This window comes from Heliangelus exortis, chromosome 8, assembly GCF_036169615.1.
Source record: "Heliangelus exortis chromosome 8, bHelExo1.hap1, whole genome shotgun sequence".
NCBI classification, from domain to species: Eukaryota; Metazoa; Chordata; class Aves; order Apodiformes; family Trochilidae; genus Heliangelus; species Heliangelus exortis.
Genome location: NC_092429.1, coordinates 27,768,454 through 27,786,717, shown reverse-complemented (window position 1 = coordinate 27,786,717; position 18,264 = coordinate 27,768,454). Strand labels below are relative to the sequence as shown.

Genomic DNA, 18,264 nt, shown 5'->3' with positions numbered 1-18,264 from the left:
CCTTTCAGTAGCCCCTGAACATCAACCTCATTGGATCTGGACAGTACCTCCTAAAATGCTTGGTTTAATTTTCATATTAATTTACTTCACAGTATCTCACAGATGTGTTTGCTCAGGCAAAGCTGCACCTTCTGCTGAGAGTACTTCAAGGACCCTACTAATACCTTCTGAGCAGTGACATCCAAGTACAGTGAGTCAATAGCTACCCTTGGACAGATCTGTTGAGAATGGAGAGCTCTGTGTTGGGATGGAGAGATCTATGTTGGTGTTGGATCCACCAATATTATCCACCTGCATTTCTGAAAGATGCATCATGAGATATTCTGGCTGGCTGCAACACACTGAGCAGTTTAAAAAACAATTAAAAAAAAAAAAAAAATCCCACCCAAACCAAGATGTAACAAAACCATGGACCTCACTGCTTTAGGGTTTGCTGATTCAAGCTGTGTAAACTAGAAACCATTGAATTATTTACTGTTCCTAGAGTTGGGAGTATTACATACCACATACAAGTGTGCATGGGTATATTTATGATACATGCTACACATGTGGATCCCACTTAATTACAAGTTCAGGCTTTGTACTATCAGTACACTTCTGCCCTTGTATTTTTCTGCATCCATTTTTTCTCATATTAATTATGCCTCTTCCCTACAACTGCCTTGGGATATGCACTCTCTTCTCATTCAAATCAACATTTACATCTCACTCCATGCCATCTCTCCAATGAAATGGTTTTCACTAGCTGGTGAAACCACTACCATCACAGGCATGATGCTCATATCTTTATCCCATTTCCAAATCTTTCTCCATTCAAGAGTATCACAGTTAAACTAAAGGCAGGGAAAAAAAGTTTCACTAAACACCTGAATGCAAAATCCTAAGTACAAGTCTCAAAAATAACCTGTGCTTTTGGCATTTAATCTACAAGTAAGAAGCTGCACAGGCATATGGTTCTTGGGGTCCCCAGAAAGTATTTCAGGCAACTTGTCATTCCTCCCAGCTGTGCTGCTGCTGGCAAGACAGAGTCATTCCTTTATAAAGCACTGAACATTTTCTCTCTTGGTGCTAGTCAGTATTCCTCTGGTCTGGATATCAACAGCTAAAGCCAGGATTTTTCCCCAGTATCCCATGTATCACATTATTCATTAAAGGACCATTACTCCCTCCCAGCCATTTCTGAAGAAATAGGAAGGGCAGCCAGGGCCACTGCTGATAAAGGTTTAACTTGAATACAAGTTATTCACACAGGTAAGTCCACATTTTCTGCAAGATCCCAGTCTTCCAGGAAAAAAACTTTGAAATAAGACTGGCCACCTCCATGGCTAATGCCAGAGAATTTCCTTATATTCTCAACTCAACAGATGTTTTATCAAGAATAGTATTTCCACTTCAATGTTCATCTCTTGATAATTAAACTAAAGCCATGGTAGGCTGAGGAAGGCTTCCAGTTCTAGGAGTTCATTTAAAAAGGAGGTGAGAAACAATGAACAAGTTAAATTAGATCAACATTCTACTTTGGTTAAGAAATCCCCAGCAGCAGGAGCAAGGTATTCCAATAGTTAATTAATCTCACTCCAAAAATTTGCAGTTTGTTTCCAGCCAAAGTTTTTCTACTGTACCTTCTGGCTGCTGCAGCTCATTATTCCACTCCTGGCTAGACTGAAAAGCCCTTTATTATTAAAATTCTGCTGCTCCTGTCAGCAGGGACAAACATCTACAACTTCCACTTTGACTAAAACATTTTTCCATTATACAGTGTGTTTTCCAGGCCACCATTTTCATGGCTCTTCTACAAACCCTCTCCAACTTTCAGCATTTCATCTCCTCCCATTTTATCATGCAAGTTTGCTGCTGGGAAAAGCCTTCCCTTTATTTCAGCTGCTCATTCATGTTCTCTCTTTCTGCCAATTTGAGAGTGCATGTGATGACCCTGAAAAGCAAATCTGATTAGATGAAAGCTAACATGGTATAAAACAGAGGGGGGAAAAAAAAAATCTAACAATGCTTCCCCCTTTGCCCCAGTAGGAATTTGCATAGACAAGTATCACAATAACCCCATACTGGATAACTGCAAGGAAAAAAATAAAAGAAAAAAAGAAAAAAATAGAGTCCAGAATGTAAAACTTGCTGTAGAGGCAGTTTTAGGGCAAATACTGTCAGCCAAGCTCCAGAGCATTAATGGAAAAAAAAAAAAAAAACATAATAAATTTTTAACATCTCACTGTATTGAACATCTTAGGAGACTATGTGTGCTTTTCATACCATAAAAATAGGACTCTGCAGGAGTTTGTCCATGTTAACCTAATGCTGGAAAGGCCACTGTATATATAAAGATGCCTCCAATGCAATGAAAGGGAAAAGAGGAAAACAAAACAGATGAAAAGACTACACCCTTCTTATGAAATAGAGTGGAGGGAGAAAAGAGGGACAAGATTAAGAATATTTTCCTGTTCTTGGAATTCAAGCACCAGTCAAAACTTTCAAATCATATTCAAAGCCTGAAGAAGTTCAGCTTTCCAGGGTTAAGAAGGAATGGTTAAAAAAAAAAAAAACAACAAGATAGAAGATACTTAGCTGGAGTTAGAGCAGCAAGAGAAAAACCAAACCAATTAGTAACAAAATTCAAGAGGAAAAAGCTGAAGTACTCTTATAAGGGACTCAGCAATTTCCAACATTTCCATAATTAGTTGTATCTATTTAGGAGCATCATTTTCATTTAAACAGGAATGTTCATCAAGGTACTTCCCTGATTAACTTTTCTGAGGGCTGAATTCTAACCACTGACCACCTCTTGTCCTAAATACAAAGGAGCTGGTAGAGCCTCAGGTGAAAATGGAACATTTAAAACTCCACATGAACAGTTCAGTTTTTAGCAATATTAGAACAGCCTAATCCAACAAAAAGGCAGCAGGTGCCATGGTAATTTAAAACCTGCCCACCAATATATATGCATAAACATGAATCTTGATGCTTTATGCTGAGCAAAAATGCAAACATGGCTCATTCCCTGCAAAGCAATCTGGTGATTTTCTGTAACTTCATGATCTGGCCATGAGGAAGGCCTCTTGCAAGCTCCTTGCATGCCATCAGCTCAGCCCTAACTTAGAGCATTCACACTTGATCAGTGATTCTGGAAGCACCACAAAGCTTTTATCACTTCAGCTAAAGCCCCCATATTAGCCACCCACTGTCATGCATCAAACATTTTGACCTGTCCAAATCATATGGTGTCTTCCAGGTGCCCCCAACACAGCTCAGAAGCAGAAAATCCATGGATAATTCAGATAACACTGCAGCAGGTTACCATTTCCCTGAAAGCTATTTCAACATAGGTGGGCAAAGGGTCTTCCTGCACAAATTCTCCATGAAGTCATCTCAACATCAGCTTTTCTTTGGAGTACACTCCTACAATGACCTAAACCATCACATAGCACTTAAGGCATAACAAAAAACCAAAAAACACCTATATTTTTCCATATTATCAACAGGAGCTATGTAAATGAAGAATCTGACCGGTTGTAACATTTTAATATTTTTCTTCTATTTTGGTCAGTTACAAATAAAAAAAATCAGTCATTCTGGATAGAAAACTGATTCAGACCTTTTAATTCTGAAGGTTTCATCACTCTTGCTGCCATTCACCCCTTCTTCACGACAGTTCCAACTTGTGCTCTTCCTCTCCTCTGACCTCCTCCTCTCCCTTCCCACCAGCAGTCCCTGAAACTTCTAATCCTGTATGAAACCATTCAGGCTCAGAAGATGTCTGAGCACCACATTCCCAGTGCTGGCATGGGACAGGAAACTGGACCAGAATGAGCAAAGTTTAACCACCTCACATTCAAGGCAACTGAGGAACAGTGCTAAGTGGCACTGGCACACAAATTTCCAGGTCAGAAGCAGCTCCACCAAACTCCCACCATCTCTTTCCTTGTGCCCAGCAGGTCTTGATCCAAGTTCTTTAAACTTTGTTTCCTTGCAGGTGGCTGCCTTCCCTCTCTGTTTCTGAAAAGCTTCCAGCAACCATAAAATATTCCAGATGTCAGCTACATGACAAACATCTTCCATTCACAAATAAATCTCAATCAACAGGTTGAAGCTGAACTGCTCACAAGTGGGTTAACACTCACTATCCCAACAGCTAAACAGTTTCTGGGACTGAATCATACTCTGCTACCTAGGAACAAACAGTATTTCATGTATTTCAGTGGCTGGCTGAGAACAGACCAAGCAGATGAAGCAGGAGGCACTTGGTGAGAGCCAGCTCCTGCACAACCATGCATTCTGCTTCAGAGAAACACTTATTTTGAGCAGCTTGAACACATACTTCTCCAAAATCTTCTTTTTGCAAACTGTTCTAGGAAAAGCTATGCCTGAAATGTATCTGATCAAATATGCATACCAGCAGACAGACATTTTAAAGCACTAGAACAAGAATCCTCCATTTCCAGTAAGTAAATGGACTGAGATTACCAAATCCAGTGCTCTATGCAGACAGAGACTCAGGGAAGGGTCAGTTCTTCCACTTCCCTCTTTTAGGCCACATCTCAGAGTTTTAGAAGCATGTCATTTGCTGAGTGACTCAGCAGTCCCCTTGCTGATGAGGACATTTAGCAGGGAGCAGTAGACAGATTGTCACTAGGAGCTGGGGACATTCAGTGAGCTACACCCCATCTACGTCACTCACTACTGAACAAAGCACCCCAGGAACCCAAACTGAACAAGGCAGCAACCCCCAAACTTAAAAAGCACATTAAAAACTCAACAAACACAGTGTTACCAAGGGGTAAATTCCCAAAGAGAGCAACACAGTGGGACAATCACTGTCCTCATTCCTACTGCATTCTCCACGTTTGCATGCAGGTAAATATTGGTAACAGTTCCACTGTCTCAGCCATAACCATAAAGCTTACACCAGGGCATGCTGTGTGGGCCACTTCCTTCCTAGCTTAAATTTTTGTGTTTGCCTGTCTCACGATGGCATTTGTACATCCTAATTATTCAGTATTGGTCTGTTGTGTTGGATTTGGTTAAGTAACATCTTATGTACATTCCCTGCATTATCACAAAACAAAACTTCTCAAGTCCATTCAATAGTCAGAGAAAACAAGTATTTAACCCGTAAAAATTCTGAAAACCATTTCTACCTCAAGTAGAGAACCTGCAGACAGGCTCTCACCAGTGAGAGTGTCCACTCACTGTGGAAAATAGAGAGGCCTGAACTCAGGTCTTGATGTGAATAATTTCTTTTGGTCGATGTGAATTTAAAGTAGTTCAGGACATACGAAACTTGGAATTCTTAAAAGTTACACAGTGAAGCAACACCTAGCTTCAAACCAACCATCACAGCTTTCAGCACTTTCCCAAAATTGCTAGGAAAATGTCTTGTCAACTTGAAGAATTAGCAATCAGTTGGGAACATTTCACTTCACGTCTTCAGGAGGGTTGTGTCAGCTGCATGTGAAAAGCCTGGAAGGTGAGCAGCATAACCATGGGTGGAAATGATTACCCAAGGAACACTTAAGACATCAACACAGAAGGTGCACACAGACTCATTAGCCACAAAGCACAGACAAGCCAGCAGATGAAACTAAAAATCACTCTCCTAGCATAAGCTGAGCGCAGCTTCAAGGTCTTACCCCTGCTAGGCATCAACAGGCGCTTCTTCATGTTGCCTGACAGAGCACAAGTGAACAGAAAAGAGAAAAACATCACATCAGCAACCTGAACAGCAGCAGTTGAAAAAGTTCTTAACGTTACAACACAAGCAATAAGCTATCAAATGTTTGCAGTTATATTTTAGATAAACCACAGGTGAAGTTAAAAAACAAAGGTAAAAAAATTCGGACGTTGTCTGCATCTCCCTCCCTGCTCAGAGTCACCATTAAATCAACTCTTCTTTTCCTCTCTTAAGGAGAGCTACTCTCCATTTTCTAACTCCTCTTAAGACCATTTGAAAGCCACCTGGGAAGTGCACACCTACTACATACGAGTTAAAAAGGTGGTAAACCTCAAAAGAAAATATCACTGGAGAAAGCTGCTAAGGTTTTCTGCGTGCTACTCATTTAAAAATTGAAGGGAAGTTTCTCCTTCACCATCCCACTTGCAAGGTTGGTGAAACTGGGCAGGGTTCCACTTGCACCCAGGCAGTACACATCACCTGTCTCATCCAAGAGGAGAAACAGGACAAGTGATTTAAAAAAGGAAAAAAAAAACCCTCCCTCAAGAAACTTGGAATTATATATATACACGCACAGTTTTACATAATCTGCTTGGATACCAAAAGGGTAGAAGAAAAAGCCTACAAAGACAATACACATTCTGCAGAAAAATATTTACCATCCATTCCATTGTGTTGTTCATAACTTCTTTTCCCCAGGATAGTTGGTGACCCATTATTAATGACAGGTGTAAACTTAGCAGGAGTCAGATTGTTGAGAGAACTGGACAGGCTCTTTGCAGGATCTGGTTTCGGAGGACACGGATGAGACTCTGTTGTAAAAAAAAAAAAAACAATTGTTTTTTTATTACTGCAGATACTGGGATTATAAATCTGAAAACTTCCAAGGTGACCAAGTATACATCACCTGATATACAAACTAGGTCAGTCAATAATTTTGACTGGAGATTACTATTTATATTAAGCAATTTAAGTATGTTTAGGAGCTCACCTCTACTGAAGATGTTAAAATCAATGTTATAATTTTATCCTAAATCATAATATTGCCCTAAATTGTGAGCTGATTACAAAAGTACTTTGTATCTATTTCTAAAACATTACTCTCCAACAATTTGGGGTCATTTTGGGGGTGTATATAGAAGCCATCTTTGGGGAGCCCTGCCCATAAACTCTGAGGGAAATTACAACTTTGCCGATTTTGCAAGGTTTGTAAAAATTTTAAACAGGTCAAACAAATGAGGATTCAGAGCACCACAATAAAGAGTACACAGACTGACTCCAACTTCATTTCTTTCATTCCCTTACCCCAGCTCAGTGGTCAAATGGAGACCCTGACACTAATGAAATCTCAGTCTATTGCTACATTCTGTACAACTATTAAAAAGCAGGATTTTATCTAACAGCAAAACTTCTCCCTTTATTGGCTTTATTTGGTTGCACTATACATATCCAAAGATTTTTCAATCTGTGTACCTCATTAGTATACAGTAGAAGTACAACATTCAACACAGAGGCAGTAAATATTTAATAAACCCTGAGCCTTGCAAAATTTCATCAACAAAAATGTTCAAAGAAACGTAAAATAAACTCCAGTGTTTCCTCTCAGAGTAAATAGCCAATTAATTTCCTTGTTAATCTGGACATCTTCAAAGTACCACTTGTGCAAGACAGGTTTCTATGGCAAGACTCAAGTTAGACTGCTTTAACAACCTGAGATGGCTTCAGGGTATCTCTAGCAATCATCAACACTGTGGAAAATAATTTTGCACTTATTTCCAGAGCTGGCATCTCTCAGAGCTGGCCTCTTCCAGCACTAAAACTTACACCAATGTCCTGGCTAGAGCTCCTCAGTACCCTCCCCACAGATCAGCCTATGAGATCCAATTCCTCAAGACAACATTTGTATACATACACACCCACATATATAAATATATACAAACAAAATAAACCAAGAATGGTTATATAGTCCCCTTGTGTCAAGCTCCAGAACAGAACAGCCTGCAGCTGATTCACATGCTGAGGGGCACAGAACTCTCTTGGAACACCCAACTATAGCAACTGCTTCCAGATAGCCCCAAAAATTTAACAGTGGACTGACCAAATTGGTCAGATGGTAAATTGTCCCCACGTGCACAGGAGGCCACAACAAACACCTCCCTCCCTTCATCTGAAAAGGTTTCTGATACTGAGTGGATTGCTGAGCCACCAGTCTGTCAAATTAAGTAGGAAAAGGAAAAAGGACAAGCTCATGGGAAGATTCTATTAGTTTTTTTAATCCAGAGCCAGTAGCCAAATGGAAAAAGAAATTGCTAGGAGAATTAGCTAGGGTTTTTTTGTTTGTTATGGGGGTTTTGGGTTTTTTTTTTAATACCTAAATACCGGAGTACTGCTTCTAAAGGCTTCCGAACCACTTGCTTTAACAGCAATGGGTTTTCTGATGCTTCAGGTAAACGTGCTGTGCCTGTAAAAGAAACAAGAATATTTAGAGGAATAAAGACATTTAGATATTATAGCAAAACCAACTGAATAAACTCCAGTGTCCTGAAAGAGCTTCCCAATCAAAAGGAATTTTACAAGTTGCGAGTACATCTTGGCAACAGGAGACCAACACAGAATGCAAAATAAATCAACTCAGGAAAGCTTGAAGTTGTTTGCCTAGCCTACAATCAGTTAAAAACCACACAGGTTCTGTGAAACAAGTAGCTACATGCAAGAGAGCGTGTCAAGAAGTTGCAACTCAAACTTTATTGGCTCCATCACCACTCACATTCTGCTTTAATTGCTGCACTGTTAATAGGCAAATAAGGATGTCTTGCAGCATGCCAAGGGCGCAAGATATCTCGACATAAACGTCTGGCAATTCTGGTCAGTTTTGTTGTATGGAGATAAAAAGCTTGTCTTGTCTTCATAGCAAACTTGGGACTCCCACTGTTTCGTACTGGCACCCCATGAGGACTCTACAAAGACAGAAAAATTAAGATAGTTTCTTAAAAAGACAGAAAAATAAATATCGTTTCTAATAAATAATTATTAGAAAGTAGGACTTGAAAGAAGAATAGAATATAAAATCACTTTTAAACCATTGGTTCACAAGACATGAACAGAAACAGTATAACAGATGAAAATATTCCCCTCTTCCCCAAATCTCACCCATCAACATTTGTGATTTTCTTCCAAAATATCTTAAAGAATAATAGGAGGGTAAACATTCTTCTCTTCACAGGGAAGTATTTATTTCTGTGCTGTCCCAAGTTTTAAAGTAGGAATCCAAAAGTCAGAACTAAAGAAGTTACCTGGTGCTATCCTATGATTTGGTGCTTACAGAGCCAATAGAAACTCTCAAGCTTTGGGTGCCTATAGGTGCCCTGGATGTAGAATGCAAACTCCTTAGAAAAAAACAATTGTATGAGGGAGAGGAAAATGACAAAGTAGCTGTATGGCTAAAATATACATCACAAACTCTCTTCCCAAAGTAAGCTTTGAGCATGCAAGAATGTTTTTGTCTCAAAGTTGGAAAACATTGCTTTTAATTCTCACTCTAAACTCAGTTAATGCATTTACAGAGCTGTCAAATGTTCACTGCATGTAATAAATAATAATAGTGAAAGATGTTTATCTACAGAGAGCAAACAGAGTATTCCTTAATGAAAAGGAACCAAGTCAACCAATAAGATAATTGAAGCAGTACCTTGTTATCTCAAACCTGTCCAGGGCTGGAAAACAGGGAAGAAATTTCAGCTTGGGGAGAACAAGGCTTTCCCCTTTCTGATTATTTACATCTTTTTTAACTAACAAACAAGAGGTATAAGGCTGATAAAACCTGGCAGTTATCTAAGCAATAGGGTAGCTTCAGAAGGCAAACAGAAGCCTGGAAAGGACAGATGTTAAACACAAGAAAAAGAATAGAAAGGGAATGACAGCAAAGACTAGGAGAAAGGAAAGAAATTAATCTAAGACCAAAAGTCAGTGTGGACTATCCTTCTATGTGATGCAGCTACTTTTTCCTGTAAGCTCAATGTGTTATGCTTGCAGCATGTGCTTTCACCAATTTCAGCAAAATTCCAAGAATCTTTTTTTTTTTAAATAAAAGGGGAAAAATAAATCAGAAGAAGCTCATGTAATGATAACTCACACCTATCCAAGAGGAAGGAGAATCAATTAAAAAAAATTAGAATGAAGTAGAAAAACAAGATAAGGGATCTCTAAAAAGCCACCAGCTATTTGGGTTATCTAGTTCTTAGTGTGCCTCAGGAAAGGAAACAAGTTTCAGGAATTAATAAATCCCCTCATGGAAAAAAAATGTCATCTTCTCCCTACAGCAAAAATAATGGAAACTGAATACCAGAAACAGTGGCTGACATTTCAATTTTTTTCCATCTTCATTAACTTATCCCATGCATTTGATGGCTGCTTTGCTAAGCAAATGATGTTTGGTTTTTTTTTCTCAGGGGAGTACTTGGCCATGAATTACTTAATAGTCAAAGCTGAGGTGCAAGACACGAAATCCCAAACCCAGAGACAACAATAGAGCCTGAAGGCATTCATTTCATCATTAAATATTTAAGAAAAGTCAACAATTCATTAGCTATCATGGCACCGAGCTCTCCAGGCCAGAGCACCAAGGAATCCATTTTGTGATACCTACCAAATTATTGCGGTTTGGTCCTGGTCTCTCCCCATCCAACCGGGTTGGCATTTTCAAGCCACCGTATTTCTTCCAGTAGGTCCAACAGGATGCACAGAGGCGACACTGCATGTTAGGGGGACCCCAAGAATACCACTGGTAAGACTGTGTGGCTAGAGATAACAAAGGTGGAAATTATATATATCCTTAAACCGGATCCCTTTTCAGAGCTTATTATCTTTAGAACCATCACAAAAGAAAGACCATCACAAAAGAAGAACCATCACAAAAGAAAAACCATCACAAAAGAAAAACCATCACAAAAGAAGAACCATCACACAGACAGTGCAAAAGCTCAAACAGACCTTAGAAAACCTGATGCTGCTGGCTTCACTGCCATCCCCACTGTTAAATGTTTCAGCAAAATTAATTACTCGTCCAAAACCATTTTAAAACATGAACAGAAAAAATAAGTAGTAGGGTGGGAGAGTTCCCTGCTAATGAAACTAAAAGCTCTTATTTTGCAAGTGTAGTAGACAATGATTTCTATGGACCCTGGGAGAGAGAGAGAGGAGACTGTCTTCAGGAACTCCCCAAATATTAATTTTACAGCAGGAGAATGTAAGATAGATCTGTGACTTATTTCTACACAGTCCTATATGTGAGCATCTTTAAAGGCTCTCCATAAAGGAGGTCAAGTATTAGAACTCAGTATATTAATATCCAGCAGCAGATCAAATACAAAGATATAATATATTTTGGTATCTACTAAAAATCATGAAAAATGGTTCATTTTACACCTTAGTGATCAAAGCCTTTGCCCAACAGCTATGTTTACTAACTCCCCCTCTTAAAGTATTTCATAATTGTATTTACCAATGTAACACCAGTAACACAAAAAAAACCCAACTTTGCTTCAAATGCTGCTACATCGAATTTTGTCCCCCCACCCTTCCAAAGCTTTTTCTCCCCCCTCACCCCACAACACAGCTTTTAGGCTCCTGCTTGCACCCCAGCACTCACACTCTCTTTGCACAAGTGCCACACTGGCATGTCACTTACTATAACAGCTTTCACAGGCTCGTCCTGCTGCCGTGTTCTGTGCCTGCACTCCAGTACCATTTACCACTCCTGGTTTGACATTATTTACATTGATCTGGTTGGGGTTTGGCTTGTTACTTAAAACACAAAGCAAAAAGGAGGACAAGCATTACTTGGGGCACGCAGTTTCCTACCTGTTTTAAGACAAATAGGGGCCAAAAATATTGGAAGATTTACAGTTTGTTTGTCATGGGGCTTCCAGAGCAAGCTGTACTTACCTGTCTTTATTGTCAGGTTGCCTTGCTGCAAATGTTTGCATCATGTAGACACAACTGGCACAAGCACACCCAACATGTCAAATAAAATCTCTGGACATGGCAGATACAGAGAGATATTGATGAATTTGAGCCTTCTGGCAAGGCTTAAGCTATGGCCTGCACTTGTATTGAAAAACATTTGGGTTTCTACTGAAAGGAAGAAGCCTGAAAGCTTAACATCCACAGAGCAAGAAATGCACTGAGAGCTGTCACTAACACATTCTAATATATCATCTCAATCTCCTCTTCAAAATGTTGACTCAAGGGGCAAAAAAAGTTCCTGGGAGGAGCTAAGACTGGAAGGGTAGCCAAATCCTTGTTGCAGAGAGCAGTGTGGAACACTACAAAACCTCTGCAGAGGTTCTGGTGTCACAGGGAAAAGGAAGCGTTCCCAAAAAATTCTTAGGATGGGAGGGAAAAAGAAAGGCAGAGGCAACTTGGTGATGAGGCAAGAGGACTTCTGAGGAATGGAGGAAGAAGTCACACAAGAAGTTTCAAAAAATACCACAGGAGCTTTTAAAACACACAAGACTCCCAGGTGGTGTGAAGAGCTCAGCATATAAAAGCAACAAAAAGCAGCAGCCTTTAGTGGCAGCTTCTGAACATAAGCCTAAAGTGTAGTGCTGACTTCATTTCCCTCATGTTTTCTTACCTGAAGATGGAAGGGAGTGGGCATATTCCCTTTCTTTTCAAATTATAAACCCATGATTTAGAATCCACTTATTCAAGCAGAAGTATCTTTAAGAAGTCTCCCTGAAAACATTTTTCTATGCATCAGTTGCATACTTGACAAAGGGTCACAGTTATTTCAGTGACCCAGGACAGTTGTTACTTTTCACCCTGGCTGGCACTGCAAAAACAGCATTGGGGGAATATGGCCAAATTAATTTCTAATAGGACATAAATATTAGGTTTCACTTTCTCAGCAGTGATCCCTGAAAACAAAGTGACTGAATTCTGAAGACACCTGGCCCTTGCAGCTCCAGAATAAACCCAACCACTACTGGAAAGCTGACACTGCCTTGGAAGCCAGGTCATCCTTCTCCTCATCTGAAAATATCCAGCTACACAGCTCAGTAAAGCTCCATATCTATAGAGACATAATGGATTTGGCTGTAAATGACCTACAAGGATCACACAGACATTGTATAAGGAGGTATGACAATATTTGCCCAGTCTCAGAAAAAATTCAGGTAATACTCTGGTGGTGCTTCAGACTGTAAAGCTCAGGGCCTTCCTGCAAAGAGAAAGCTTAGGAGGCTACGTGGCACTGAAACACTGTTCCTTCAGTACCCTGAGCAGCCTTTATGCAGCCCAAAAGAAGGAGAAAACAGGAAAAAAAAAAAAAAAAAAGAAAAAGCATTTAGATTAACAAGCCTGATTAGGTTTTCTTCTCCTTTTGCTTACTAATTTGCCTGGCTCTTATGAAGATTGAAGTCTTTTGAGGGGCTTATCAGGATGGCATGAAATTTTGACACCACAGATGGCAGGAGATCTGCAAACACATTTAACAATGGGAAAGTTGAGAGGGTACATTCATGCTATCTGGCATTTTCTCTGGGATGTCACTATAGTAACCTGCTTCAAAAGAACTTTTGCCAATGATTCACTAGCAAGCTCCATGTGCAAACATTCCCAACATGCTTGTAAAACAAACAGTCCTCACAGATGCAGACTGTTACAAACTGTTGCTCAGAAGAGAGCAAAAGACTGGAAGAAAACTAAGGTTCCAATCCAGATTTTAGGGCTCAATATCAGACATCTTGCTTCCCTTCTATTCCTTGATTTATCCCCTGGAAAAAAAAATGCAGTAAAGGAGTCTTCAATCCATCAGTAAAGCACACAAAAAAGTTTTGGTTTTTTTTTGAGCAGCATACAGCATCTGGTTGTAAATGCTGAGTAGAAAATAAGATTGCAGGCACTGGCATGCATGCCTCAAGTACAAAGATTTCCTTAAGATTTTCCTGCAGAAAGGAGGGTGATGGTCTGAGTCCCTTGTCCTCTCTACAACCCCCACCAAATGTGTATTTCAAACACAAGTAAAGGGATGCATGGGTGAGAGCTGATAACAAAACTGTGAGGCTGGAGCTGTGACAGTAACTTGACTTCAGGATTTTGGAAAAGTGCAATTAAAGTAACTGCAAGGAGCTCCAGAGCTGCCCCAAATTCCACAGTGGCAATAACAATAAGGCAGCTAATGTCATCATCATCATCATCATCTGAGAAGTAAAAAGCTCATAATTGTTGATGATCCGTTAATTAAACTTGCTTAATTTCACCAAAGCCTGCTACAGCTATTAACAAGAGAATTAGATGAATAACTGGATGAATCATTAGGCAATCAATGAGGCTGAAGTGAAAGATGCAAATAAGGTAGTGAGAATACTAATGGTGTGGTAAACTATCATTACCAGTTCCTCCATCAAGACTGGAAGTCTTTTAAATTGCAATGGAGCAGTCAGCTCTGTTAGAACAGGGATCACAAACACACATTTCTCAGCTGTATTCTGCAGAATATCAGCCTCAACCAAAGGAACCAAGGTGATAAAACACACTTGGAAAGCAGGCACTGGGAGCCACACATCATGGAATTAAGACCCTGTCCAGAAAGCCCGACTTGAAGATAATCCCAAACCATGCAGAATACACAAGTCCCTTCACGACATGAATTACTAGAATTTAACCCACTGCACAGTGATAGAATTTTAGTTTTTAAAAACAACTACAAGCTAAACATCCCTGAAGATTTCCAGGTATTCAGGAAACTGGACAAACACTACACTGGACTCTGCACAGTTAAATAGGCAAGGAAAAAAAGCCTTGCTCTTAAAGCAGAGCACAACTAAGAAACAAAGAAATTGTATTCATTTTGTTGAGCCTCTTGTAGTCATCCAAAGCTTTCAACTCTTCCTCCAGTTTCTCTATTCAGTTAAAAAAAGAGGCAGGAGAGGGAGAATATTTCCCCATTTTACAAGTGTTTGTGAGGCAGCACTTGAAGCTTGTAGAAGTGCTTTGTGATTCTCAGATAAAACACTGCAAGTAGAATGTATTCATTTACATTTACAGATCTAAATTTAAAATGTACATTTTACATCAATACATTTTTTAGACTGGGGACTGTACAGAGCACTTCATTCTTGTTTTTCCCTTCTCACCTCTGCTGGTATCACTGAGATCAAAGCAAAAAAGAGACAAGGGACAGAAAACTGTGTCTCAGCTTTCATGATTTGCAGATGAATCCCAAAAAGCACCAGCAACATAACCAGACCACATGATGCCTGTAGGATTAGTAAAACCAGAATATGATTTCCACAGAATATGATTTCTGAAGAATATGTTTGGGTACACACTGAAAGGAAAAATAGAATGAGACTACATCTGCAACAAGAAAAGTCTCTGAGCCAGCCCCACATTCCCACTGACAGATGGGAATATGAAGCATGTAAGAACATAGAATGTCTCTGTGCATTCAGGCTTCTGCTGCTGCTTTATTTAATGCCACTCCCACTGACAGATAAAATTGCTACAGCAAACAACTAGAATATTTCTTTCGTTTCCTGAATGCAGAATCCAACTGATTTTATACTTCTTCCTTTCACCAGGAAATAATATTAGTGCTTTTCAACCTAAGGGATGCACTGCAGAGCCATGAATTCAAGCATGGGATTTAGGCATATCAATTACAGGTTCTGTCCCAAAACCAGAGTTGTTCCTGGAAGGAACAGAGAAATGTTTGTCCAATACCTGGGATCTATATGTTTTTCCAATACCTAAGATATTGGTTTAGGACTTGATAACCTCACATGACACTCCATGTATCAGTTACCCACATTATAAAATTGGGAAACAGCCTCAAGTTAAAAACCACCAGCTCTACAGCGTCATATAGAGCAATTACTCTTCACTGTATCATATGTATGTGGCATAAGAAATAACCTTTAAAGATTACTTCTCATGGTTTTCTTATTATTTTACTCTTCACTCCTTAGATTTTCCTATTAACATCACAGGAACAAATGAAAGTCCTATCAGTGGCAGACAGCCACGACACCAAAAAAAATTAAAATTATTTGTGTCTGATATCCTCCAGGGTGTCTCTCTGCCAACAATTTTACACCAGTTACTGTTAGAATAGTTTTCACTCAATCAGCTTCTGCACAGGGTCGTGTGACAGCCTACATCAAGCAATTTATTTTGGGGGTGACAAGTGGATCATTATGGTTCAAGCCTCAAAACAGGAATGGGGTCAGTAACATGATAAGGACAAATCAATAACATTGATATTTAGATCCCTACACCATGTATTGTTATTACAAGCCAAGAATATAATCTTCTTCTGGGTCACAAGAAGGTGACACAGGTCACAAAGGTGCAATACATTCCCTGAGACCTTGTACTGAAACTTGAGTAGAAATAACCCAAAAATCTTAAAAATACTTAGTTGTTCCCACATTTGGAGGTACTGACAGCAAAAAAGCACCAAAAGCATTCATGTAGGATTAAAGTAGCCATGTAGGCAATTGCTATTTGTCCTGATACACTGGAAAGGATACTAAAGGAGGAGAAAAAACAAACCCATTTATCAATTAAACAATATGTATGCTAAGGTATAACATCCATAAAATCAAGTGTGACTGGAAATCAAAGCCAGAGACAAAAATAGCAACCACAGTGGCAGAGATAGAAGCCTTTTCCTAAAGTAGAGAGGTAAGTTTCTCATTTGTTTACATTTTCTAGATAGCAAAAAGATTACCTTGCTGAGATAGAGTGTTGAGGAACAAGATACCACTCCAGACAGCCATTATCAAGAGCACCACAACCTTGCAAATACAACAGCAACACTACCAGGCTCTCTTGGCTGCACTTTCCTTTTGCATCTCCAGTCTAAATTAAATTGGCTCTTACTTTACAAGCTCAGCACACAGTGAATTTAATGTTTAATTTGATGTCCAGTGTCTCCCTGCAGAGTCACATCATCCACAAAAAGTGAAAAATCACATGACAAGAAATCTGTTTGATTTCACTCTGAATATTACACTTAATTTTTTTAGTTAATTCATGGAGAGATACTGAAATTGTTCAAAGTGAAAAAGAAATCAAATCAGGGATCCATTATTTTCACACGAAACAAGGGATTGTTTTGCAAGCTACATACATAAAACTTAAGTTTTGTCTTTAGTAACAAAATGTGGTAGAAGTTCATAACCATTTGAAAGGAGAGAGCATAGAAGAGCAAAGAAGTTACTTGGACTGCTATGTATAGGAATGGATCTGGGAGTGAAAGTTGAAAAAAGAAAGGACAAAGGAGATTAAAAGTTCCACACTGTAAAAACTGTTGACTGGGTTATGAAGAAATGCAAGAGAAGAAACACATGACAGTCTCTCTCTAAATATAAATATAAATATAAATATATCCTTATATATATGCATACTATATATCATTATATATTACTTTAAATATAGCTATATACAAATTGGTGGCCCACTGGCAACTGAAAAAATGAGTAACACATTGAGTAGTTAATCAGCTACTTTCTTCTTCATAACAGTGCTAAGTCCCCAGATCCCAGTAAAAATAAATATTAGAACACAACTAACAATTGCTTTTAGATGGGAGCTTTACACAGGATGAAGGAAACCAGCAATGTGACAGCACAGGAAAAGCCCTAAAGGAAAAGCCCTTGGCTACTCTTGGAGGAAATATCCTCTGCTCCAGAAGTGGAAGGTGGGCAGGTATGGAAAGCATCAGTAGATGGTTTGTTATTTGTTCAACTATGTCTCTCATTATGTAATTAAAGCAAATATATAACACTGGCAGGCCATGGAACTGGTACATCAGATCCTCTACAATGAAACAGAAACCAAAACAATACAAAAAGTTACTTACTAGTTGGGTATATACACTTGCTTTAGCTTGCTCTCTGCTTCTGCTGCTTTCAATCGTTTCTTTAAAACCAAAAGAAAAAACAGAACAGTTAGAAGAAAAGGAAAACAAGGACTATTTTACCTGGGAGTCAAGTAATAGACCTGTAAAAACTTTAGCACTTATATATTACAGCATTGGAAAGCTACAAATGGAAAAGCTTCATGCAAGCACAATGCATTACAAGCAGCTGAGATATTCTGCTGTCCACAACAGAAAGTCATTTGCCTTGGCCTCCTGCTTAATTCAGGGTATTAAACACCATCTTAGCAAACTGATGATGAATGTTAACCTCACCCCCCAGATCTGCTTTGTGCTTGATGGTGCAAAGTCTGAGTGAACAGCTGAAATAAGTCACCTGGACTTAGCAAAACCCCCTCTCCTACAGCTGCCTGGGGATCAGCACACAGCTCAAAATACAGCATACACCTTTCTTACAAACTAGGGAAAATTGAAGGTTTTCAGAAGGTACCACAATGTGCCAGGTAAGAAGAGGTTGGTTTTGCACTAACTGTGGGCAATGAATAGAGCAGATATGATGAGTTTCCTATTTTCTGACAGTGACTGATACCAGAAAGTAAAAAAGAAAAGTGCCTGAAACGTAGTGATACACAGGTTCAGAATAATCCTTTCAGAGAAAGTGCTTTGCAAGGTCCTTTACCACTTATTAATTTGTGCC

General features: G+C 39.2%; 1 protein-coding gene across 5 annotated transcripts in view; it reads right to left on the bottom strand.

Moving 5' to 3' along the window:
• Positions 1-18,264, bottom strand: part of MTA1 (metastasis associated 1) — a 76,575-nt gene that overhangs the window by 14,509 nt on the left and 43,802 nt on the right. For 4 of the 5 annotated variants that reach the window (XM_071751301.1, XM_071751300.1, XM_071751302.1 and 1 more), the window contains exons 11-17: positions 17,550-17,608; positions 11,367-11,482; positions 10,326-10,477; positions 8,448-8,637; positions 8,052-8,141; positions 6,340-6,492; positions 5,640-5,675 (exon numbers count right to left, since the gene is read on the bottom strand). In XM_071751301.1, the coding sequence (XP_071607402.1) occupies positions 5,640-5,675; positions 6,340-6,492; positions 8,052-8,141; positions 8,448-8,637; positions 10,326-10,477; positions 11,367-11,482; positions 17,550-17,608 (796 nt within the window). Of the gene's footprint in view, positions 1-5,639; positions 5,676-6,339; positions 6,493-8,051; positions 8,142-8,447; positions 8,638-10,325; positions 10,478-11,366; positions 11,483-17,549; positions 17,609-18,264 lie in introns of those variants that run through there. The other variant, XR_011727232.1, reaches the window with a different exon arrangement.